We start from the raw sequence: 24859 nt of genomic DNA, 5'->3' as shown, positions 1-24859 counted from the left end.
TAATGAGATCTGGTGCCCTCTTCTGGCCTGCAAGCACACATGTAGACAAACAGTATATACATAATAAATAATCTTAAAAAGATGGGGTGTGTGTGTGTGTGTGTGTGTGTGTGTGTGTGTGTGTGTGTGTGTGCAGAGTCAGAAAGAGGGCATTGGTTGGGTCTACTGAAGCTGGAGTTAATGGTGGTTGTGAACTGCCCAATGTGGGTGTGTGGAGCTGAACTCTGGTCCTCTGCAGGAGCAGTACATGTTCTGAACAGCTGAGCCATCTCTCCAGTCCCAATTTTTGATCATTTTTTTAAATGAAGAGTTCAATGACATGAAGTACATTCCAAAATAATGGGCAACCAGTCATTATCTATTCCTATATTTTTCATAATCCCCACTGGAATCTCTAGATCTTTGGAATATGAACATCCCTTGCATTTTAGCTTTGGCCTCTAGTGGCTTGTCCTTTCTGACTTTGCCTACTCCAGATTCCACAGGTGGAATCACTATGTGTGTCCTTGGTAGCTGTCTTATATAGATGTGTAATGATTCCATGGTCCCTGTACATGGTAGCATATAACACAATTCCATTCCCTCCTGGGGCTTGAGCACATGCATGCATACCCCTCAATTTGTTTATTCAATGTTCCATTCAAAGTCAGCAGGCTGCATCTGCCCCTCAGCATTGCGGATAGCGTTCCTGTGAACATCCGTGTATCTAGGAGTGCTTTGTAGACACCATTTCATTTAAACCCTACAACAGCCTCCTGCTGGAAGTGGTAACTTCTCCATTTTACTGACTGCAAACACTTATCATCCCAGGATCACCCACCTAGAAACAGAGTAAAGATTGATCTCAGTTTTCATTGGGCCCAATACACAATTGTTTTCGTTACTTTCAAAAAAGATGGAGTTGGGGAGGAGGTGCTGCTGCCTTATTATCTATATTGTAAAATCACGGTTGGACATGAATCCAGACGACAATGGTCTCCTGCTGCCTGTTCTTTTTGTTTGTTTTCCCAGCTCAGAGGTTACCCCTGAGAATGTAACTCAGAGATGAACAGTATGTTGCCAGATTCTGGTCAGTACTTTTTCTGCTGTGGTGAATCTCTTAGCTTTGGCTTGTCGTGAGTCACCCACACTCCCTCCTGACTACCATCCAACCCACTAGCTGCTCTACTTTGGAACTTTGAATCTGACTCCAAGAGCAAAAGAAAACTCACCCAAATTTAGCTAGATAAATCTTCGACCCCATCTCTAAAATTAATAGATTGGATGGAGGACTTCCTGTGTTCCCTTCTTATTCTTGAATGTTTAGCCTAAAAGATTTGAGGGCAACAACAACAATAAGATGCCTCTTTTCTTTAATGCCTAAGGAAACCTTTTGAGAGGACTGTCATGCTGCTTCTGAATAGTCACAAGGCTGGAGGCCAAGGCAGAGGAGCCCACCTGAATGAGATGATAAGTTAACTTCATCCCTGAGAACCACAGGAAGGCAGCACCTTAGCTGAGGGCCTGCAGGCATTGGCCATTTCAGTGCTTCTGACAAGAGTCATCAGTTCTAAGCTTTTTCTTGCTCAAATATTCCGTACCACTTATACTGATGGAGCTTCTCACTTAATAGGACATTTACTGGAGCAATGATATATGCCCATAATGGGCTGTATTCAAATTGCCTTATTTCGAAGAAATGTGTCTGTGTTCAGATGGTGGCATGGTTTTAATTCCCATTGTGACCATCTGTTCATACAAAATTACATTCTTCAGCTGAATCAAACTTTCTACCAATTGTAATCACTCAGGAGAAACATTCTGCCCCACATCCACTTCCTCTCTTCTTTCCACACAATCTCCTCCACTTCCTGACTGTCACTAGAATTATTCTACTCCTCACACCTCTTTGCTTTACAATCCTTATGAACATGCATAATGCCTATGTTGCCCTTGTTTTTTCATTAATTACTTATCTAGTAAATATTGATGATGATCTTATGAGGGTCAGCCTTGTCAGCTTGACATAGCGGGAATCACCTGGGAAGAAATGCCTAGTGAAGGATTGTTTGTATTGGGTTGTCCCATGAACATGTCTTTTGGGGATTGTCTCAATTATGTTCATTGATATGGGATAACCTAGCCCATTGTGAGTGGCACCATTCCCTAGGCAAGGCGTCTTGGATGTTAAGCAAGCGAGCATGCGTCCATTTCTCTCTGCTCTTGACTATGGATGTTAAGCAAGCAAGCATGTGATTATCCATTTGTCTCTGCTCTTGACTATGGGTGTTAAGGAAGTGAGCATGCATGCATCCATTTCTCTCTGCTCTTGACCATGGATGTTAAGCAAGCGAGCATGTGCTCATGTATTTCTCTCTGCTCTTGACTTTGGATGTAAAGCAAGCGAGCATGTGCTCATGCATTTCTCTCTGCTCTTGACTTTGGATGTTAAGCAAGCGAGCATGTGCTCATGCATTTCTCCCTGCTCTTGACCATGGATGTTAAGTTGACGTTTCTTCCTTGACTTCCCCAATGACAGACTGAAATCTGGAATTACAAACTAAAGTAAGCCTTTCTATCCTCCAGGTTTCTTTGGTTCTGGATATTTTGTCACAGCGTCTGAAATGGGAGTAGGACAGATCTATAGTGTGCTGAGAGTCCTAGAGACAGCCCTACCCCAAAGGGCTACCGCTCTGAAGCAAGGGTCCTCAGAAGAACTTAGCTGCATCTCAGGCAGGAGCTATGATAAGCAAGGAAAAGGGTGAGGAAGGATTGAGGAAGCCGGAGTTAATGAGGCCTCTGAAATGGAAAATGAGTGGGCGAGAGCAGGCAAGGGTGGAGTAGAGCAGGTCAGGTCCTTGGAGCCATGAGCACATCAGCAACTGCCCCAGCCCAGAGGACCCTTCTCTGTTCACTCCAGGCTAAATGTCATTCATGTGTCATTGGCCCTCAGCAGTTCTGTTTCCTTTCCACCCACCACATCAGGACAGCTGTTAGCTATTTTCTCTTAGACCCAAGTGCCTTCGCAGGCAAGGAGGAGGCTTGGCATTAGGTCACTGGCAGGAGAGGGAAGGAAAACAGGGTATGGGAGGCTGCAGACATGGCCATGGATCTTAGGGTTTAGTAAAGCTGGGAGGAGCTGCTGGTGAGTGGGTGGGAGGGCAGAAGAGAATTATATTCAGAAAGAAATAGAGCTACAACACTCCCAACAATGAAAAGAGAGAGCAGATACTTAATGAAATTGCATAACTCATGGGCATTTATGGCCAAATTATCTCTAAGCATATTTTATTATGTGGCTAAAGAGACTGGGAATGTAAAACAACTTAGTGCAACTAGCTCATCTATCCACTCAGCAGATAGTGGCCGGGTCTCCACTGGAAGCTGTGGTTTATGTTGGGCAGGGGGTAGATGAGAACAAGCTACATATCATGGAGCCAAGAAAGCAGCAAAGCTTAGGAACCTGCCCTGTTGCTATCTGTTTCTGTGGCAAGCACCATGATCAAAAGCAACTTAGAGGAAGGAAGGGTTTGTTTCAGCTTCCAGGTTACAGCTCATCGTTGAGGAAGGAACTCAAGCAGGAACTTGAAGCAGAAATCCCAAAGGAACTCTGCTTGCTGGCTCACTCACAGACTCATACTGAGCTGGCTTTCTGACACAGCCCAGGAACACCTGGCCAGTGGTGCTGCCCACAGTGGGCGGGGCCCTCCTACATCAATTAGCAGTCAAGACAGTTCCCCCTCCGCAGATGTGTGCACAGGCCAGTCTGACCTGGGCATACCCTGAATGGAGACTCGCTCCTCAGCTGACTCCAGGCTCTGTGAGGTTCACAGCTAAAACTGACTAGGACAGAACTAATGCCTACCTGTAGTCAGATAAATGCCATAATGGACTCCATTAGTGGTGAGAATTAATCACAGCCTTTCTCTATCCCTTTCAGTGTAAAAGATGGGTGGATGCTACATTACCTGGCCCCACCTCCATGTAAAGGGAGGAGCTCGGCCCTGCCTCAGCTTGATGTGCCATGCTTTGTGCAAGCCCATGGGAGGCCTGTCCCTTTCTGAATGGAGATGGAGGAGGAGTGGATGGGGAGGGGGCAAGTGGGAAAGGGAAGAGGATGGATGGCAGGAGAGGAGGGAGGGGAAACTGGGTGGTATGTAAAATAAATAAAAATATTATTTAAATTAAAAAAGACAGGTGAAAGAGGGGCTAGTGTGCTCAGCTGCTTTGCATTAATTAACTTACACTGGTTTAGAAGTTTCTCTCAGAATTCTGGTCCTGCTGGTCATAGCTAAGAGACCTCACACCTGCTAGAACTCAGCCAGCCAGAGTTTACTGACTCTACATTTTTAAGTGATTAATATTCAGCCTGCCAGAATATTGTTGGTTTTGGAGTTCTCTTTATGTATGCAACACTTTTTCCAAAGAGTTTCCTCAAAAACACTTTAAGCCACAATAACAGGGTACCTCTCAGCCCCAGGGCCCGAGTTCGCATGAGGAGAAGGAAAGAGGGTTTATGTACTTGAGCAAGCTCTTAACCTCACCAAGTGCCCTGGGGGTGACCTGAAGTCCCCATTAGCCCAAACAGCAAGTGAGAAACTGCTGGGAACCAGTGTTTACTCCCTACCCCTTCGGAAATCAAATGGGGTTTCTGTCAACCATCTGCCAATCCCGCAGCACGTATGGCTCGTGCCAAGTGAGTTTAGGTCACCCTGTGCTCAGGAGCGAAGGTGCTGGGCCAGTGCCAGTCATAACTGCTCCCAATCTTGGTTGGTTTTCAGAAGATACTTTTCTGTGCTCTTCTGAGCTGTTTAAAAGAAAATCCCCTTAGAGACTGTACAGACAGCTCAGTGGTTAAGAGTGCGTGCTGCTCTTACAGGACAGAGTTCAGTTGCCAGCACCCACATCCGGTAGCTGACAACAGCCTGTAAATACAGCTTCCGGGTGTCTGGGGCCTGCTTCTCACTTCCATGGGCACCTACATGCATTCACACATGCACACACACATACACACACACACACACACACACACACACACAAACACACACATGCGTGCACACACACACACTCACACACATGCGTGCACACACACACACACAAATACACATAAATAAATAAAATCTTTTAAAATAAGAAAACTCTTGATCCATTGAGTGGCTGAATTACTGTTTTAGATTTTTCTTTTTTCTTTTTTATTGAGCTATAGATTTTTCTCCACTCCCCTCCCTTCCTCTCCCCTTCCCTTGGTCCCCATGCTCCCAATTTACTCAGGAGATTTTGTCTTTTTCTACTTCCCATGTAGATTAGATCCATGTATGTCTCTCTTAGAGTCCTCTTTGCTGTCTAGGTTCTCTGGGATTGTGAGTTGTAGGCTGGTTTTTCTTTGTTTTGTGTCTAAAAGCCACTTATAAGTGAGTACATATGATATTTGTCTTTCTGGGTCTGGATTACCTCACTCAGTATGATGTTTTCTAGCTCCATCCATTTGCCCACAAATTTCAAGGTGTCATTATTTTCTTCTGCTGTGTAGTACTCCATTGTGCAAATGTACCAAATTTTCCTTATCCATTCTTTGGTAGAGGGACATTTAGGTTGTTTCCAGTTTCTGGCTATGACAAACAATTCTTCTCTGAACATAGTTGAGCACATGTCCTTGTAGTACAATGGAGCATTCTTTGGGTATATACCCAAAAGTGGTATTGCTGGGTACTGAGGTAGGTTGTTTCCTACTTTTCTGAGAAATTACCATACTGACATCCAAAGGGGCTATACCAGCTTGCACTCCCACCAGCAATGCAGGAGTGTTCCCCTTATCCCACATCCTCTCCAGCATAAGTTGTCATCAGTGTTTTTGATCTTGGCCATTCTTACAGGTATAAGATGGAATTTCAGAGTTGTTTTGATTTGCATTTCTCTGATGACTAAGGATGTTGATCATTTCCTTAAGTGTCTTTCAGCCATTTTAGATTCCTCTGTTGAGAGTTCTCTGTTTAGGTCTGTACCCCATTTTTTAAATTGGATTATTTGTTCTTTTGATGACCAGTTTCTTGAGCTCTTTGTATATTCTGGAGATCAGACCTCTGTCTGATGTGGGGGTGGTGGAGATCTTTTTCCATTTTGTAGGCTGCCGCTCTGTCTTGTTGACTGTGCCCTTTGCTTTACAGAAGCTTTTCAGTTTCAGGCGTTCTCATTTATTGTTTCTCTCAGTGTCTGTGATACTGGGGTTAAATTGAGGAAGTGGTCACCTGTGCCAATGCATTCACGTGTACTTTCCACTTTCTTTTCTATGAGGTTCTGTGTTGGTTTTATGTTGAGGTCTTTGATCCATTTGGACTTGAGTTTTGTGCATTGTGATAGATACGGATCTATTTTCATTCTTCTATGTGCTGATAACCAGTTATGCCAACACCATTTGTTGAATATGCTTTTTTCCCAATTTTATATTTTTTGCTTCTTTGTTAAGAATCTGGTGTTCATAGGTGTGTGAGTTGATATCTGGGTCTTCCATTCTGTTCCATTGGTCCTCCTGTCTGTTTTTTATGCCAATACCAGGCTGTTTTCAGTACTGTAGCTCTGTAGTAGAGTTTGAAGTCAGGGATTGTGATGCCTTCAGAAGTTCTTTTATTGTACAGGATTATTTTGGCTATCCTGGGTTTTTTGTGTTTTCATATGAAGTTGAGTATTGTTCTTTTGAGGTCTGTGGAGAATGTTGTTGGGGTTTTGAGGGCATTGCATCACTGAATCTGTAGATTGCTTTTGGTAAGATTGCCATTTTTACTATGTTAATTATACCTACCTAAGAGCATGGGAGATCTTCCCACTTTCTGGTGTCTCTTTAATTTCTTTCTTCAAAGATTTAAAGTTCTTATCGTACAAGTCTTTTACTTATTTTGTTAAGAGTTACTCCAAGGTATTTTATGTTATTTGTGACTTGGGCTTGGGCCTGCTCCTGCGGAGGTCGCTGGCTTAGACCTGCTCTACTCAAGACCTTCTGTGGAGCTCACTGCCTCGGGTAGCCGAATGATTGATAGCAGCACGGTTTCTAGGTCGTGAAGAAATTTTTAGGTGTGGTGTGAGGTTCCATTCTTTGTTCCTAACACAATTGCTGTAAGAAATGTTTTGCCATTGTATTTATATGTGAGGTTCAGAATAGGAGCAAACATTACCAAACAAACACACAGCAACAACGACAAACCCAAGGCGACTGAAAGGTTGCTCAGTAATCAGGGACACACCTGCTCTTCTGAGGACCTAAGTTCCGTTCCCAGCACGCATGTTAGGGAGGTCACAGCCTCTCTAACTCTGTATGCAGGTCCAATGCCTCTGGCCGCCATGGGTACCTGCACTCCCATACATATAAACAACCCCCAACACACACATACACACACACGAGCCATACACACAGAACCCACATACACACATAGGATTGAAAGCTTAAATAAATCATTCTGAACTGAGGCAAGAGCTCAGTCAGTAAATGCTGCTGGAAAATCTGGGTTTAATCCCCATAATCTATGTAAAAGAGGGTGTGGGAGGGATGTGGTGAGAAAATTGCAATCATTTGTTTGGAAGGTGGAAACAGGTGAATCCCTGTGGCTAACTAGCTAGCAAGGGTAGCCTGCTTGGTGAGTTCCAGGACAATGACAGACCCTGTCTCAAAAAAATAAAAATATAAAAGGAGGTGAACAGACACCTTGAGAAATGACATCCTAGAGGTTATCCTGTGGCGTGTGTGTTTGCACACACACACACACACACACACACACACACACACACACAAGCCCTATGACCCCTCCACACTCCTGTGCCTTTCACTGCAGAGCCCATTGTAACCCCACAAGGAGCAACCCCCCTCCGCTTGCCCACAATATTCCTTCTCTGGGCTCCTCCTCAGAGCCACTCCATGTGGTCCGGACTCACAGTGGTGCTCCAAGAGCAGCTCAGGTCCTCTCTCAAGGAAATGGGTCAGACCTACACCAAAAGCAGACTGTCCTGAAGACTCTCCCACAGCACTGAGTGCCCCTTGTTTAATAACTACCCTAGAAGTTCACTCCTGATCACATGTGTGTGCATGTGTGTGATGCATATGTGAGTTGCATGCGTATGAATTGTACACATGTGGAACCAGAGAAAGATAATGGGTGTCTTCATCTCTTTGATGCCGTGAAATGGGCTATCTCATTGTTACCATGAAACAGGGTATCTCACTGAAACAGAGGCTCACCATTTGGTTGAGCTATGCTGGCTGGCATGTGAGCTCCTGGGACCCACCTGTCTGTGCTCACCAGTGTTGGGGTCACAGGCATGCACAGACACATCAGCGTTTTGCACATGTTCTGGGGATTTGAGTTCATATCCTCATGCTTGTACAGCGAGCATTCCTCCACACATAGCCCCCTCTTCAGCCCCTCTCTCCGGACTTTCACAAAATTCCTCCAAGAGAGCCAGGCTTTCTAGTTCCTTCTTTACAAGGAATGGGAAGCTAATGTACTTTTGAGATTTTCCAGAGTCTTACAAGTGGTAAAGCTGGATTCTGCCTCCACATCCTGGCTGCTTTCTTCTATCACACATAACCTCGTGTCCTCCATCTTAAAGACCGCAGTCCCGCTTCCATGTTTAAATATTTTCTCTGGCAGTTTTAGGTCCCTTCATGGTGAGGACGTGGGAATGTCCATCCCAGTGCGGAGCACCTGAAGCCCGTCCCAGCTCTAGGGATTAGATCCTTATTGGTCAAAGCAAACTGGAGCCTTCCTATGGATGGAGTTATCAACCCATGGGTCTTCTAGATGCTCCCTAGGAAAGCTCAGGGTAAAAGAAGTCTGTTCCCATGTAACTTATGAATCTAGAAGTATATAACACCGGGGTGTTTGGCAGCCATCCTGTGGCTATAAGGAGGCTACAGTAGAGATAGGAACATAAACCCATTAACCTTTTGGATTATTTGTAGCCTAGAGTTTTTCTATTTGAACCCTCCTGACTGGGACCAGTGTGACTTACATTTTCTGTAACTTGCCACCAAAAGTGAGTTCACTAATATTCGATTAATATCACCAGGAAGGTTTTTAGTGTATGCTTCATGTTGCCCACATACATCAGCGTGCCCTAGAACAGTAATAATATTAAGGTATCTTATGAAAAAGGTTCAAAGTGAGGAGGAAGGTGAGATGCTTAACTGATCATTCAAAGACAGCCATGCTGCTCCCTCTTCCTGCCGGTGCCCGGGGTGGGAGGTGGAGTCCCTGGAGCCGGAGTTACAGGCAGCTGTGAGCCATTCAGTGTGGGCTCAAGGACTCTCACTCAGGTTCTCTGGAAGAGCAGCAAGTGCTTTTGACCACTGAGCCGCTTCTCCAGCCCCATTTTTGTCATTTTCACATTGAAAGCTCCTGTTAATATGACTGTTCGTGCCGAAGCTCGGGTGTCACCTGTGTTTAGTTATTATCTCCTTTGCATTCCGATTATTGAAAGTCGTTGCCAGGTGTGCCTCTCCTGCCTGGCTAACGCCACCTTCTGCCCGCCTTCCCACAGGTCATCATTGCCCTTTCTGAAAAGCGCCGCACACACATCCCCTACAGGAACTCCGTGATGACGAGCGTGCTCAGAGACAGCCTGGGAGGGAACTGCGTGACCACTATGATCGCCACTCTCTCACTAGAGAAGAGGAACATCGACGTACGTGGTCCCTCTCCCTGGATCTCTTACTCTGGGTTTCTGTCACTGGGTGGCGAGGTGGAGTTCAGGGACTTGGGCGAGTCTACGTCTCTTAGTAGTGCTGATGGACGGACCTCCTCAGAGGTAAGCATACACGGCGCTCGCAGCTTTGGGTTCTTTGCCAGTGTTGTAATTAACCCACAGGAGAACTAATCTCAGTTGAATGGCTTGAAGAAGCCATGTTTGCCAATCTCAGAAGGCCCGATGATAGGAATGAGGGAAGGAGCTCTCCCCTTGCTCTTGCTCGGTGCCTTTGACTGATGAGATCTGGGTATCTTAGAGCCGTCCTGAGATCTGGTCCTAGACTCTCTCAGATGGTGGCACCAGGATGCCTAGCCAGGGGATGTGCAGAAGGGCTTCCCTGGGTGGCTACGGAGCCAGCTGGGGTCTTGCAAGAGACAGATTAACATTTTGGATGTAGACACTCCACCAAAGAGGAAAGCAAGGCCGAAAAGTGCATCCCCGGGCAGTGCCAAGACATTCGGTTTAGGCGCTATGGAAAACCGCTCTTTTGGTTGACTACTGACATTTATGCTGTGGTCTTATGTGTTTGTGGATCACAGTACCTGCTGTAGTTATGACTTTATGTGACATTCTGGCTTAACAGAGTCAAATACATCCCAGCTGCCTCCTGGGACCCCAGAATTGCCTATATTTTTTGCATTTAGCAGTTTTACCAAGCAAACCCATTAAAAAAAAAATAGAAAACAGTATCCTAGGGCCAACCCCCCTCGTTTTGAAGCATGTCATTTATGTTTTCCCAGACATCGTACCCTTTAGGTATCTTTTTCTGTTAATGAAAATTGAGTTTTATCTGGAGAGAAATGCCTTTCTGTGCCATCATGTTTTTAAAAACTATTTCATGGTTTTCCTTAGGAGTCCATCTCTACCTGCAGATTTGCTCAGCGAGTGGCCCTTATCAAAAATGAAGCTGTCCTCAATGAAGAAATTGACCCCAAACTGGTAAGGAAATGCTTGACTCCTGAGACAGGGACTTATCACTCGGGCTGGCCTTAAGCTTCATTTGCAGGTGAAGATAACCTTGAACTCATGGCCCTCCTGCTGTGTGAGTGGGTGACAGGCATGCTCCAGCACTTCCGGAGTTCTTGGTGCTGAGATCCCATCCGGGTGTCGTGCTTACTGCACAAGTGCTGTGTGCACTGAGCTGCATCCCTACTCCCAGTGAGAAACTTACATTTTTAGTTAGGCTCAAAGAAATATATATTACACACACACACACATATATATATATTTAACATAAACATTCATGATTAGCTGAAACTTGTTGTGGGGTAGTGGCTCTGTACTAAGCAGTGTTCTAAGAACATGTATGCATTCACGATGTAATTCTCAGCAACCATGTGGTGAGCTGTTGGCTGTCTCCATGGAAGGGGAAATTGAAACACAATGGTGTGAAGTAAGCTACTGACTGTCTCAGTAAGAGTGGGTATCACAGCCCAGTAGTCAAGCTTAAGAAATCTGCTTCATGACACAGCATGGCCCATCGTGTGGACATACCCAACAGGCAGACATGCAGTGACTCAGCGGGACAATACTTACCCAGTCCTGGGTTCGATCCCCAGAACTACAATGGAAAAAATACAATTATATTTATATTTGGGTCTTAGCCTTTCACAAAACACCCAGTTTTCCTTTTTATACAGAGTACCAAATCATCGTTCACATATCTCATAGAGATAGACCTGGATGGAGGGGGGGGGACCTTGGACTTCCCACAGGGCAGGGAACCCTGACTGCTGTTTGGACTGGAGAGGGAGGAGAGGGGAAATGGGGGAGGGGAGAAGGGGAGGGAAATTGGGAGGAGAGGAGGTAAAAATTTGTAATAATAATAATAATAATAAATAAAACAAAAAAGAAAAAAAAAGAAATATTTTGTACAAGCATCCTGTTATGTATTCTAGAGTTTCCTAAAGGCTAGCTATATAGTTTGATTTATGGAAAAAATTAACAGTTTTCTTGGTTTCATAAAAATAATTCCTGTTTTATCAAAGCAACTTTTATGCAAGGAAATCACAGATATATAATTCAATTCCCCACTTTGAATATATCTTTCCTTTGTGTTTTGTGGGTTCTCTGCAAAGGAAAAGCAGCACTAGGTCTGCTCAGGCCACTGTCATGATCTGGATTCCTGCTCCATCACCTACCTCTCCCCACCTGCCATCATCCCACTGAAGGACAGAGGGAGAGGAAGGAAAATGAATAATGGGGCTACTGGTCTTCCCCTGCCAGCCTCAGGGAGCCTCGCTTTCCCTGATGGAGAAATCAGTGGGTGAATCAGGAGCTTCCTTGTGCCCACCTTGGTCAGAACCCAGCATCACACAGAGTCCTAGGGAAATGAACAGAATGCAAAAGCAGAGTCAAAAGAAAATGCACCCCTAGGGCATGTAGTCTGCTGTCCTTGCCCCCTCTGCATCCCAAGAGCAACACTGTGGCTGTCCCTTCCCCTCCTGAATCCCAAGAGCATCACTGTGGCTGTCTCTTCCCCTCCTGCATCCTAAGAGCATCACTGTGGCTGTCCCTTCCCCTCCTGCATCCCAAGAGCATCACTGTGGCTGTCCCTTCCCCTCCTAAATCCCAAGAGCATCACTGTGGCTGTTCCTGCCCCTCCTGCATCCTAAGAGCATCACTGTGGCTGTTCCTGCCCCTCCTGCATCCCAAGAGCATCACTGTGGCTGTCCCTTCCCCTCCTGAATCCCAAGAGCATCACTGTGGCTGTCCCTTCCCCTCCTGAATCCCAAGAGCATCACTGTTGCTGTCCCTTCCCCTCCTGAATCCCAAGAGCATCACTGTGGCTGTCCCTTCCCCTCCTGCATCCCAAGAGCATCACTGTGGCTGTCCCTTCCCCTCCTGCAGCCCAAGAGCATCACTGTGGCTGTCCCTTCCCCTCCTGCATCCCAAGAGCATCACTGTGGCTGTCCCTTCCCCTCCTGCATCCCAAGAGCATCACTGTGGCTGTTCCTGCCCCTCCTGCATTCCAAAAGCATTGTGCAGAATGAGAAAGGTTCTATTATCTGGATGACAAAAATTAGTTCACAATTTATGGAGAAGAAGAATATAAAACATTGGAAGCATTTCTTTATTTTCTTTAAATTTTGCCAGAGAGACTTTTCTTTGAAGACTGAAGGCAGAGGATATCAGTGTGTGTTTGATGTAGGTCTGTGACAGATTTAAAGTAAAGAGAAATTGGGAGCAAAAAGCTAATAGCTGATAATTGAAACGATTGCCATGGTTCTTCCTAGTGCTGACTGACGTAGTGACTGCCAAGTGTGGCTTGCTACTCTCTGTATTAATGGCACCTTAAACCACACACTGGTGCTGATTATTTTAGTATGAACCTTGCCTGTAATACAAGTGACAATCAAGACTTTGTCCTAGGGGGCAGGAGAGATGGCTCAGCAGTTAAGAGAATGCACTGATGTTGCAAAAGACCCAAGTTCAGTTCGTAGCCCCCATGTCAAGTGACTTGCAGCTCCAGAAGCTGATGCTCCAGGCATCCTCACGTACTCACATGCGCATGCCCCCCCATTAGACATAATTTCTAAAATGATACAATTAATCTGTTTTAAGGAAGTGTTAAACCACTTAAGATAGAACTTGGTTGGGATTTCCTGTGTCTTACTCTTAGATTTTAATGGCAAATATGGTGTCATCCTGAGTGATCAGAATCACCAAGCACCAGTACGTCAAAGCGACATGGTGATGGCAGGAACATGAGCTGGACAGATTCCAGAATAAGAGGACATGGGCCAGGATCTCCCCAGATGCCTCTAATTACACAGGAAATCTGTAGGACGCATGGCCATAGTAATAGTAGTTTGAGTTTATAAATCCTTAGAAAGTCTAGAGCCGGGGGATGACTCAATTGATGAAGTGCTCACTCTGCAAGCATGCAGTCCTGACTCTGACCCCCAGAACCCACCTCAGAAAGCTGGTGTGATCACACACTTGTAATGCTAGTGCTGGGGAAGCAGAGGTGGGATGATTCCTTGGGCATGTGCACCCGCACACATCCGCAGGCACAACATAAAGACTAAAGCATCAGTGTCAGGGTAGAGAGGTGAAAGTGAACGACCCTTGTCCAGAGGGCACTATTCTGTGTGGCTCCGAGGTTTCTCACTGTGTTTTGAAAGGAGGCCAACAAGTAAAACATGACACCCTGCACATTTGAACAAAGTCCCTGGAGCCTGTGTCCAAAATGCTCTTGTGATTTAGAGGGGTTGTTGGTTCTGTTGATGTGGTCAAGAGAGCCTGAAACTCATCCGAATAGATCTCCGGAAGCATCTTTAGATCAGGTCACCTCCGGACAGGGGAGCACAAGGCTGCAGCTGTTCTTGGTGTGGACAAACAGTGTCAGCCCGGGGATGGAAGTCACAGTCCTGGACCTCTGCTTACCTCCCTAACATAAAACCGGAAAGAGGGAGCCGGGAAGATAAATCTATTCCCTGATGTGGCGATACCAGTGAGGCCATCTGCCACATCCCTGACCAGCGGGACAGATGGTATCTGTGAGTAAGCACAGGTGCCTGTGGAGGTCAGAAGAAAGCATCAGATCCTTTGGAACTGGAATTATAGGCAGCTGTGAGCCACCTAACATGGGTGCTAGAAACTGAACCCAGGGCCTCTGAAAGAGCAGTGCCCACTCTGGCCTACTGAACCAGCTCTCCAGCCCACAAGAAGTATTTTCTTGAGAATTTGAAAGCCTTATCCCTCCTTCACATAGGTTTGAATTCACATGCACAAAACCCCCTTTATCTAAATGGTTGTTTGTTTAATGTTTTTGTTTTATTTATTACGGGGTCTCACTCTGTAGCCCTGGCTGGCCTGGAACTCTCTGTGTAGCTCAGACTGGCCTCGAACTCACAGAGTGCCTCCTGAGAAGCAATCCACAAGTGAAGAAGTGAGAGAATAACAAATTATTAGAAAAGGGCAGGAGGTGGGAGGGAGAAGAGCTGATGTTGACTTCGTTAGCTAGTTTGGGGACTCCAGTTCTCAAGGGTGGCTGCAAACAGATGTCCCATCTTTTTACTAATACTGGGGTGTCATGTTGGCTGGTTTTATGTCAATTTGACACAAATTAAAGTCACCTGAGAGGAGGGAGCCTCAGTTAAGAAAATGCCTCAATTAATATTAGACTGCAGGCAAGCCCGTAGGGTAGTTTTTTAATTGGTGATTAATAAGGGAGTGCAGCCCATTGTGGGGGGTGCCCTGGGCTGATGGTCCTGGGTTCTATAAGAAAGCTGGCTGAGCAAGCAATGAGGAACAAGCCAGTAAGCAACAGCCTCCTCCACGGCCTCTGCATCAGCTCCTGCCGCCCAGTTCCTGCCTGTGTGAGTTCCTGTCCTCAGTGCTTTTGATGATGAACTGTGATGAGGAACTGGGAGGGAAACCAGCCTGTCCTCCTCATGCTGCTTTGGTCAGGCTGCCTCATCCCAGCAGTAGTGGCTCTACCTAGGACAGGTGTCTTTAGATTGCATAGCAGGAGGCCAAAGGGCTTGTGAATACTCTTAAGTATAGAAGTGAGGAGAATTACATTTTATAACTGTTGATCTGTCGAGCTTTGGGAAGACACTCATAAATGGATTATGGACCAAATAAATTTCTTATCCATTTTTGTCGTGTTTATCATCACATGTGTTCTGCATAGACAATTACATGAGCTACAAGTATAGGCAGATGATTTTCTTCTTTTCATCGTTTCATGGACTAGCCAAGAATTTTAGCAGAATTTTAAAGACATTCTTGTCTTGTCTCTTTCTGCCCCTCATTGCTACAATAAAGGTTTACTGTGACTTTTTGGTTGATGTTCACTTATCTTGACTGAGTCTTTACAATTAGTCAAGGAATTCTTGATATGATCAAGTATGAGTTTTAGAAAAAGAAAAGATTTGACGTGTGTGTGTGTGTGTGTGTGTGTGTGTGTGTGTGTGTGTGTGTAAGTGTAGGGCCCAAAGGGAGTCTGGAAGAGGGTGTGGATTCCCCCTGGAGCTGGAGGTTCAGGCAGTTGACCTAGCGTAGGTGCATATGTTCTGGGAACCAACCAATGATGAGATTGCTCAATGTTTCTCTTTTAAACTGTATGTGTGATGGATTGTCACATCCCTTTAATCAGCTTTATTATGAATTAATTCAGATATACAGAAAGGTACAAAAGAAAAATCTACACTCACGACTATTTTTGAGTGGATGCCATGTTTCTTCATCTTAAGAAGATGACATCTTGGACCTATTAAAGCTGTCACTCCATGCACCTCCCTTTTTTTCAGTGCTCATTTGTATATTTTTAAATAATAGTCTATTATTAACTTCCTGAAGCAAGTCCAACTGGATTATAATACTAAATACTCTATTAATGATTATGTGGTTATAATATGAACTTGGTAAAACAAACATTGGCAGGCTATATCAGCTTTAGCCAATCCTTGAAAATGTAGTTACCAAAACTAACCAACCCATCAACTAAGTGAATGTCAACTCTCCTCCCTCCCTGCCACTCCTTTCCCTTTCCAGTAACACCACTTGTGTGCCTGTGTGTATGTGTGTGTACACACGTGTGCACGTGAACACATGTGTATGTACACCTGTGCATGTGTTCACAGAAGTCAGACATTGGTTGTGTCCTGCTCCTATTTTCTGCCTTTGAGACAGGGTTTCCCACCACCCCGATAAGGACTGTTATCCCCTGAGTCCCAACACCTGCCCCTTCACTCAGTTCCTGTGCAGTGGCGTCTGTGTCCATGACCTGAGTTCTAAGTGGGTGATGAGATTAGATCTCAGGTCCTCATGCTTGTGTAGTAAGCACTCTTACCTGCGGAGCCACCATACAACACACACACACACACACACACACACACACACACACACACACACAGAGAAGCCTTTCTTTGGGGGACACAGTCTCTCATTGGCCAGGGACCCGCCTCCCCAGCATTGGGTTACACACATGCACCACCACACCTAACTTTTGCCCACGGGTTCTAGGAATCACTCCCACCCTTGTGCAAAGGCAGATAGCTCATTGACTGAGCCATCTCCTCAACTCCAGTGAATTCTGATATATTTTAGTGGAATATTACATGCCCTTGAAAATTCATGATGAGGAGCTGCATAAACCAATATAAATGAGCTCAAATTACGTGAAAACAAAAGAAAAACAAGGTGCAATTATGTAGAGAAATAGGATATTCACATAGTTTAAGGCAGGCAAAATGATATTCTCCTTTATTAAAGGGAGCATGCATAGGAGCGTGCATGTGGAATGTATGAAGTGTAAGTGTAAGCGTTTTCATGACTCTTAACTTCATTATAGCACACTCCGGGAAGGACAGAAAGGGAGCAGAGATGCCGCAAGTTGTGTCTGTAATGGTTTGTTGTTGTTGTTGTTGTTGTTTTGTTTTTGTTGTTTTTTTCGAGACAGGGTTTATCTGTGTAGTCCTGGCTGTCCTGGAACTCACTCTGTAGACCAGGCTGGCCTCGAACTTGCAGAGATCCACCTGCCTCTGCCTCCTGCGTGCTGGGATTAAAGGTGTGCACCACCACCACCCAGCTTGTAATGTTTTATTTGTTAAAAAATACAGTTCTAGAGTTATTTAGTCCAAATATTAATGTTACGGACACTGATGCCTTTTAGATTGTTCTCTATCCAGTTTTGTATCCTAAAATGGTTAATAATTTTAATTAATTAACCACCCATGTGTGCACACTTAATGCAAATGTAGAGTCAGAGGACAATCTGCAGGAGTCATTTTCCTTCTTCCACTGTGTAGGTCTGGGTCCCAGGGATTGAACTCGTGTGTCAGGATTGTCCCCTAACCATTGAGTCACCTTGTACCCCAGTGCCTCATAACTTCCAAAGCTGTGTTTTGCTGCCACAAAGGTTGCATTGGCCAGAGGTGGACATGTGCTCTCCCACTTATCCCTGCACAGATGATTACCCGCTTGCAGAAGGAGATTGCCGATCTGAAGGCGGAGCTGGCCATGGCCACTGGGGAGTGGAGGACCGAGGCACTCACGGAAGAAGAGCTCCAACAGTAAGCACAGACTCGCTTCTCTTTCAACAGAGTAATGGTTGAGTTCTCTGTCCACCTTAGAGCCTGCTTGGTCTCCTGGGAAGGTCAGAAACCTCACCGAGGTGCCAGTTAAGAGAGGGGGTTCTCCATGAGAAGTGGGACAAGGCATCTCTGCTGCCTGGGCTTTGAGGAAGTAAGGACCAGAACCCCACAAGGCTGGGAATGGCTGTCCCAGACCAGCGCTGCGAAGGGGCCACAGACTGGGTACGCCATTACACACACTGGCTTCTTGGAGCTGTGGGTCTCAGGTCTGAGATGAGAAACAGCCCTGGTCTCACACTCACCTGGCTTCAGGTACCAGTGTCTGTCATGCTAGAGCAAAGTCTCTCCTTTATAGTATTGGCCCATACGTTGCAACTAAAAACTCCCATTTGGCACAAAAGCCAGCATTCAGGACTTTGTCTGAGCCTGGTGTTTTACGCCAATGGGATTTGCAGCCGCGTGGTTCATTGTCCTTCACTCTGTGTGAGCTGTGGAGGTGGCCTCTGTTTCTGTGTGCTTTAGTAACGGTTGCTGTGACACAGATGATGGACAAGGCTAAGTCAGTGGTGGGTTCCACTGTCAAATAAGAAGTAGACCTGGACTGGGGATGTGGCTCAGTCATAGAGTTTGTCTAGCATGCATGAAGGCCTGAGTTCCATCCCCAACACTGCACGCCTATAATACCCACACTGGGAGGTGGAGACAAGAGGATCAGAAGTACAAGATCATCCTTGGCTACATAGTGAGTTCAGACCCAGCCTGGCGATGCATGAGACCATGTCTTTTATTTTATCTTATTTTTTTTATAAAAATTTGATTTTCTTCATACAACATATTCTGATTACATTTTCCCCTCCCCTCAACTCTTCCCAGGCTCCTGACCTCCATACTCACCAAGCTCACATGATCTCTTTCCCTCTGTCATTAGAAGACAAACAGGCTCTGGCTTGTTTGCCTGTATTTTATGTCTACCTTTTAGAGACCATATCTTAGAAAGAAGTTCTATAAGATGTTTTTGAAGGCACAGTGCCCCATCACCAGCTCTCCCTAGAAGGGAAATGGTAAACAATGGAGAAAGCAGTTCTCTGTGAACTGCTGAGTCTTGAGGCTGGCACAGTGTCTCAGCAGATAGCCATGCTTGCTGCCAAGTCTAATGGCCTGAGTTCAGTCCTGGACTCGGGGTGGAAGGGGAGAGGGACTCCTCCAAGTTGTTCTTTGACTTTCTTCATCTCACTGTGACACACCACACATATCACACACATACATTACACACCACACACACACACACACCACACATCACACACACACACACACACACACACACACACACAATGTGTTAAAAATAAACTATAGAATCCCTGCCTGTGAGCCCTGACTGAAGCATGGAAAGTCTTCATGGAGCTTTCTGCTGTAATCAAAACTTACTCCTCTGGAATCATGCTTCCTACATTTGGAGTTTAACAACACAACAGCTCCACAGCTTCCCTGACAGCACCACTGCATAGCATGTGTGAAATTAAAGTTAAATACACTGTCCCAAGTTAGTTATTAAGAATTTCATCTCAGGACTGGAGAGCTGCATCAGCAGTTAGGAGGTTCCTAGTTCAGTTCCCAGCACCCACATGTCAGTCACAGCCATTGTGACTCCTGTTCAAGGGCATCGGATGCCCCCTTCTGGCCTTCAAGAGCACTGCATACATGTGGCACACATACCTGCACAGAGACACATACACATAAAGCAAAAATAAACAAATAAAAATAGTAACGTTACTCCTTGAAATGACTCAAGGTGGCCTTGATCCCGAGGGGATCTGGCTGAGAGTCAGGTCACTGTGCTGCTCCCTCTCCTCAAGGAAAGGATAGTGTTAGCTTGCCAAGAATCCCCAGCATTTGACCCAGCCAGGAAAGCAAAACCCTGTAGGCCTGCAGCAGAGGACTCTGGCATGGGGAAATGGGTGTACGGAGGATGGTATAGCCAAGATGCTCAGCCATTAGAAAGGCATCTTGGAGGTCAATAACGGTAGGAGCTAGGGCAGGAGACAGTGTGACAGTGTGATTTAGTGAAATGTCCTTTACTGTAATAATTTCTGGGAGTCAACTTTGGAAAGAAAAGTTTTGTTTTTAGCTCACAGCTTCAAAAAGATGTGTTTCTGTGCTTGGCTTGGGGGAGAGCATCATGGCAGATGCCACAAGAGAGAATAGCTGCTTAACTCATGACGGTGCCCAGCAAGAAGAGAGAGAGTAAGGAGGCACAGGCCAGGGCAAGAGAAAGTCCCAAGGACCTTCTCCCAGTGATCGACTTCATCCAGCTATGCCCTGCTTCTTAAAGTCCCCAGCATTTCCCGAACTAGCATTGTAAGCTCGAGACCAAGCTTTGGAGAAAGGAGCTGGAAGGGGATACTGTATTCTTTCTATCACAAGAACCAAGAGCTGGCCCCGCCCCACAGGTCAGAGCCGGGAGCAGCCCCACAGCGCAGGTGCCCTGTGCTGAGGAACTACAGCTGCTTTCCGAGACACCATCCAGGAGACAGCCCTGGCTTCCTCTCAATCCAGGCACCTTCTCCCATCGGGGCCCAGGTGGGCTGAGCTCATCCAGAGGCCAGCTATTAAGCAAGTTAGGGAGTATGGTTGCCTCTGATTCTGAGTCAGGAAAAGAGTAGAAAGTGGACCTTAGGGGACACACAAAGTAAACACCAGTGCTCTCCTGAGGGAGAGAGTAAGGGAAATGAGATTGTGACAGCAGATTAAACACTGAAGGACCCCTAGATCTTACCTTGGTTTCTGTAGAACCATCAACCACGGATATTGAAATGCCAGCCTAGACAGATCCAGCATAGAGGACAGAGGGCTGGCATTCTTTCCTGTGCGTAAGTAGTTCTTTTGTTCATCTAACATTTGTTACTAATCTTGTGATCACAGAGCACAACCATGGGCTCCAAAAGGAATGCAAAGACACAAAAAGCCTATGGTTAGCTCTCATGGGGTCTCCAGCGCAGGGGTGGTGACAGACATAAGCACCATGGATGACAGAGTATTTAAGCACCACGAGAAAGTATAAACATGGCAGGGTGAGAATGTGGCCATAGCACAATTGCTCATGAGCTCAGAGCCTCGCTGAGCTAGGTCAAGTCTACTGACTGTAATCTTGGGCAGTTCCCAGAAGGGTCACTGCTGTGCATCAGGCAGTGTCTCCTTGGTGATCTCTCTCCAGCAGCTAGGGACATCACGGGCTGCAATCCCTGTTTTCCTGCCAACGCAAAGAGCTTCAGAAGCACCAGTGTCCCGTGCCTGTCCAGAATGACAGTAAGAAGGACCCTCCTGGGCACACTGTTCTTCGTGTTTGTGGCATTGTGTTTTCCACCATTAACCAGTTACGAGTACTTCCTCACCCTAAAGGAGAGAGGTGAATGAGAACTTGCCTGCAGTTCATCCCTGGTATATGGCACTATCAGCCTGGATTTTGTCTTTCAGGCCCCTAGATATTTACTCAGAAATGGGAATCCCTTTCAGTTCTCCACCCACACTCTCCAAATAGAGGATGGGGGTCATGGTGCAGGAGACGGGACAACGCCATAGCCCAGCTGGAATAGCCCAGCTCTTGGCAAGTCTGCTTCTCTGTCCTTCGGGTCCTCAGGCACATGGCGAGTGGCATGGCCTTCCTCCTGGGGATTCGCAGATACTGATGGGTCTGGCTTTCTCTGTAGCATGTTGGGCATGTTGGGCGCCCTGCTCACAGTCAGTCCCAGAACGCTTTTGAACCATTGCCCAACAATTCCTTGGTTAATGTAAATATTTGTTGGATTGACTTGGATGCTTTGATTGAAGAGGGTCTCAAACATCAACCTCCAGTTAGTATGAGATTTTTAGTTTACATCTTTTTTTTTTTGGTCCTTGCTAAATTTGAAAAGAAACAGCTGGACAGAGGTTGTATAGCCAAGTCAATGTTTAGACAGAGCTCCTTGGGTGCCGACTTGGATGTGATGGAGCTGCTGAGCACATATCTTTGATAGAAGGATGAGCTGGAGATCTCTGGCTCTTCTGGGCCTGTCATATCCTGGCCCAAGTCTGCGTGATTTTGAGCAGCACATCACTACTGGAATGAAACCTAATTAGATCTTACCAGATCAAGTTTTCTCAAAAACTTCTAGATCTTTCCCTAACAGAAAAAAATGCAGATTAGTTAATATTTCTGCCAAAGTTTATGGAGAACATCTTAGATGTTAATCATTTTAATGGGTACATCAGGGACTAGTAGAACAAGATCCAATGATAATTGTGGGGAATATAATTTTACTGTGGAAATGTTGCACATGTATGCACACATGCATATGTGTACGTGCACCTAGACAGCAATGCATGTGCACACAGGAAGCAAGGCAATTATGGAAACGATCTATGTTCACTGAGACTTTTTAACATACCTACTGGGGTTGGGGCGTACGCACATCACAGTTTGCATGTGGTGGCCAGAGGACAATGTGGGAGCCAGACCTCTCCTCCACCATGTGTCACAGTGACTTAGAATTTGCCCCTACTGTGACTTTGTGTCTTCTGCCTGGTTTTTTTTTCTTACAGGCCCCTAGATATTTACTCAGAAATGGGAACCCCCTTCAGTTCTCTGCAAGCCTCCACACTGTCTAAATGGAGGTGGGGGGTCATGGCGCAGGGGACAAGATGAGCCCCTTAGCTCAGCTGGAATAGCCCAGCTCTTGTCAAGTCTGCTTCTCTGTCTGTCACCATATAGCCAAAGATGGGCCTTGAACTTCTGATCTCCCTGCCTCCCTTTTCCAAGTGCTGGGATTCAGCAGGTACACACTGTGCCTTGTTAACTTTTTCCTCCCCATTCGTCTTTCTATTTGACACTTTTAGCTGGGTGCTGGGGACTAGACTAAGAAAAGAGACATAAAATATTTCATGTAGAGAGACTTCAAATAAAAAAGAAATGGGGAGCGAAAATACAAGAGTTGCCATTTAGCAGGGTTCCTGGAAACAATTTACATGTTGGGTTCATGTTATTTTAGGACCACTCTTCCGTAGGAAAGGGCAGATATTAGCTGTCATTAGGAACAGAACGGTGTTTGGGTAAGACTTGAGTAATGGCAGTGAAGATGGAGAGGACACAAACCAGAGACCATGTGGAGGAAGAGCCAGTAGAAGGGACTGTTGGAAGTGCCACAACACAAGGAAGATTGCAGGGGGTTATCTGGGCATGGTGGTACTTTCTGGAAATCCCAGCACGTGGGAAGCGAAGGCAGGAGGAGCAGGACTCCAAGGTCATCCTTGTTACATGGTGAATTTCAGGCAATCTTGGTGGCATGAAAGCCCACGTGCGCACACATGCACACATATGCACACACACTCACACACACACACACACACACACACACCTCACAAAGTGCAGACAAGGAGCAAGGGGGGATGAACTTCCAATGTTAAAGGCGCATGGGGCAGGCTGAGCTCTCTTACTTGGATGTAGGTTGAGAGTGGAAAGTTAAATTTGTGGGAGTGATGAGCATCAGGATGAGGTAACACTGAGCTGAGCGTAAGGACCAACACCAGATTCAGACTCCTGGAAGTGCGGAGTCACGAGCCTCAGGAACACACTTCAGATCCCAGCTCCCCAGCCCCCGCCCTGGTGAAAAGGCACATGAATGTGCCCTTTTATTTGGTTATGCAGCTCTTTCCTTCTTCTGTTTTTTTTTTTTTTTTTTTTTTTTTTTTTTCATTTAGTTAAATGTTCCATTTATTAGATTTTAATGGTGGCAAATAACCTCCCTTTCTCTGTATTCCAGAGTGTTAGTAGTAAGCACTCTAAGAAGATTGAACAGCAGCTGAGAGCTGCTTGGTGGTTAGGAGGACTTCCAGAGGATGTGGTTCAGTTCCTAACACCCACAGAGGGCAGCCCAAGCTCCAGGGCATCTACCACCCTCTGCTGGCCTCTGCGGGCACCTATACACATGTGATGTATGTACATGTGCTCAGGGCTCAGGCACATACAAGCATAAAGTAAAAATAAATATTTTAAAGACAACAATGGAATAATAAAAACAAGCTTACTCTTTTATGTCGACTTGACACAAGCTAAGAGTCATCAGAGAGCAGGGAGCCTCAGTTGAGAAAAAGTTGTCTCCATAAGAGTGGGCTATAGGGCAGTTTATTAATTAGTGCTTGTTGTGGGAGATCCCAGCCCATGGTAGGTGGTACTGCCCCTGGGCAGGTGGTCCTGATTCTGTAAAGAAGCAGGCTGAGCAAGCCATGAGGAGCAAGCCAGCAAGCAGCACTCTTCCATGACCTCTGCATCAGTTCCTGTCTCCAGGATCTTGCCCTGCATGAGTTCCTGTCCTCACTACTTTTGATGATGAATGAAATAAACCCTTTCCTCCCCAAGCTGCTCTTGGTCACGGTGCTTCATCATAGCGGTAGTAACTTTAACTAGGCTAACAAGTTACTATAATATATTTGCTTGGGTAAAAGTGACAGATTCATAAAAGACACAGATTTCCAAGTTCACTAGGCAGAAATAGATGCCCTGTGTTCATAGAGGAAGGTGAATTCATAGTAAAATCTCTCCAATGAGGAAACTCCAGGCATGCAAGGCATCCCTTAATATGCCCTAGAGTACTTCAGCTACGAGTACAGCAGCTTCACCCAAGCTTCCCACACAGCAGTGCATGCAAGAATCCCCCATGCACTGTACCGCTCTGACGCTGAAGGCAGACATGTGAGAGAAGGAAGCTGCAGCCACCCTCCTGATGAGTTAAACCCCTAACAACACCCACATCACATCCAGGAGGTGGGCCTCATGGTAGAGATGCAGATGTCAATGTGTGTAATTCCCTGTGATGAGGAACTTGTTAAGACAAAGCCCTTGATCATTCCAATAGATTGAGGCAAAGAATTTGATAAAGTTCTTGTTTATTCATGATCAAAACTCAGCAAAACAGAAATAGGAGGAAGCCTCCAAAATTTTACACCATCTGTCAGTGTATACATGTGTATAGATATATATTACCTATCTATGTATTCATCTATCATCTGTGTATCTCCCACCTATGTACCTATGTATCTATCATCTACTTATCTGCCTATCACACACCCTCTAT

The 24859-nt window shown here is 45.7% G+C and overlaps 1 protein-coding gene across 1 annotated transcript in view; it reads left to right on the top strand.

Moving 5' to 3' along the window:
* Window positions 1-24859, top strand: part of Kif6 (kinesin family member 6) — a 301138-nt gene that overhangs the window by 109661 nt on the left and 166618 nt on the right. The window contains exons 8-10 of the mRNA XM_038343786.2: window positions 9505-9648; window positions 10564-10650; window positions 17632-17735. Of these exons, the coding sequence (XP_038199714.2) occupies window positions 9505-9648; window positions 10564-10650; window positions 17632-17735 (335 nt within the window). The remainder of the gene's footprint in view (window positions 1-9504; window positions 9649-10563; window positions 10651-17631; window positions 17736-24859) is intronic.

Source organism: Arvicola amphibius, chromosome 9 (genome assembly GCF_903992535.2).
Source record: "Arvicola amphibius chromosome 9, mArvAmp1.2, whole genome shotgun sequence".
Lineage (NCBI taxonomy): Eukaryota > Metazoa > Chordata > Mammalia > Rodentia > Cricetidae > Arvicola > Arvicola amphibius.
Note: the sequence above shows the minus strand (reverse complement) of the source record. Positions and strands in the feature narration are given on the sequence as shown.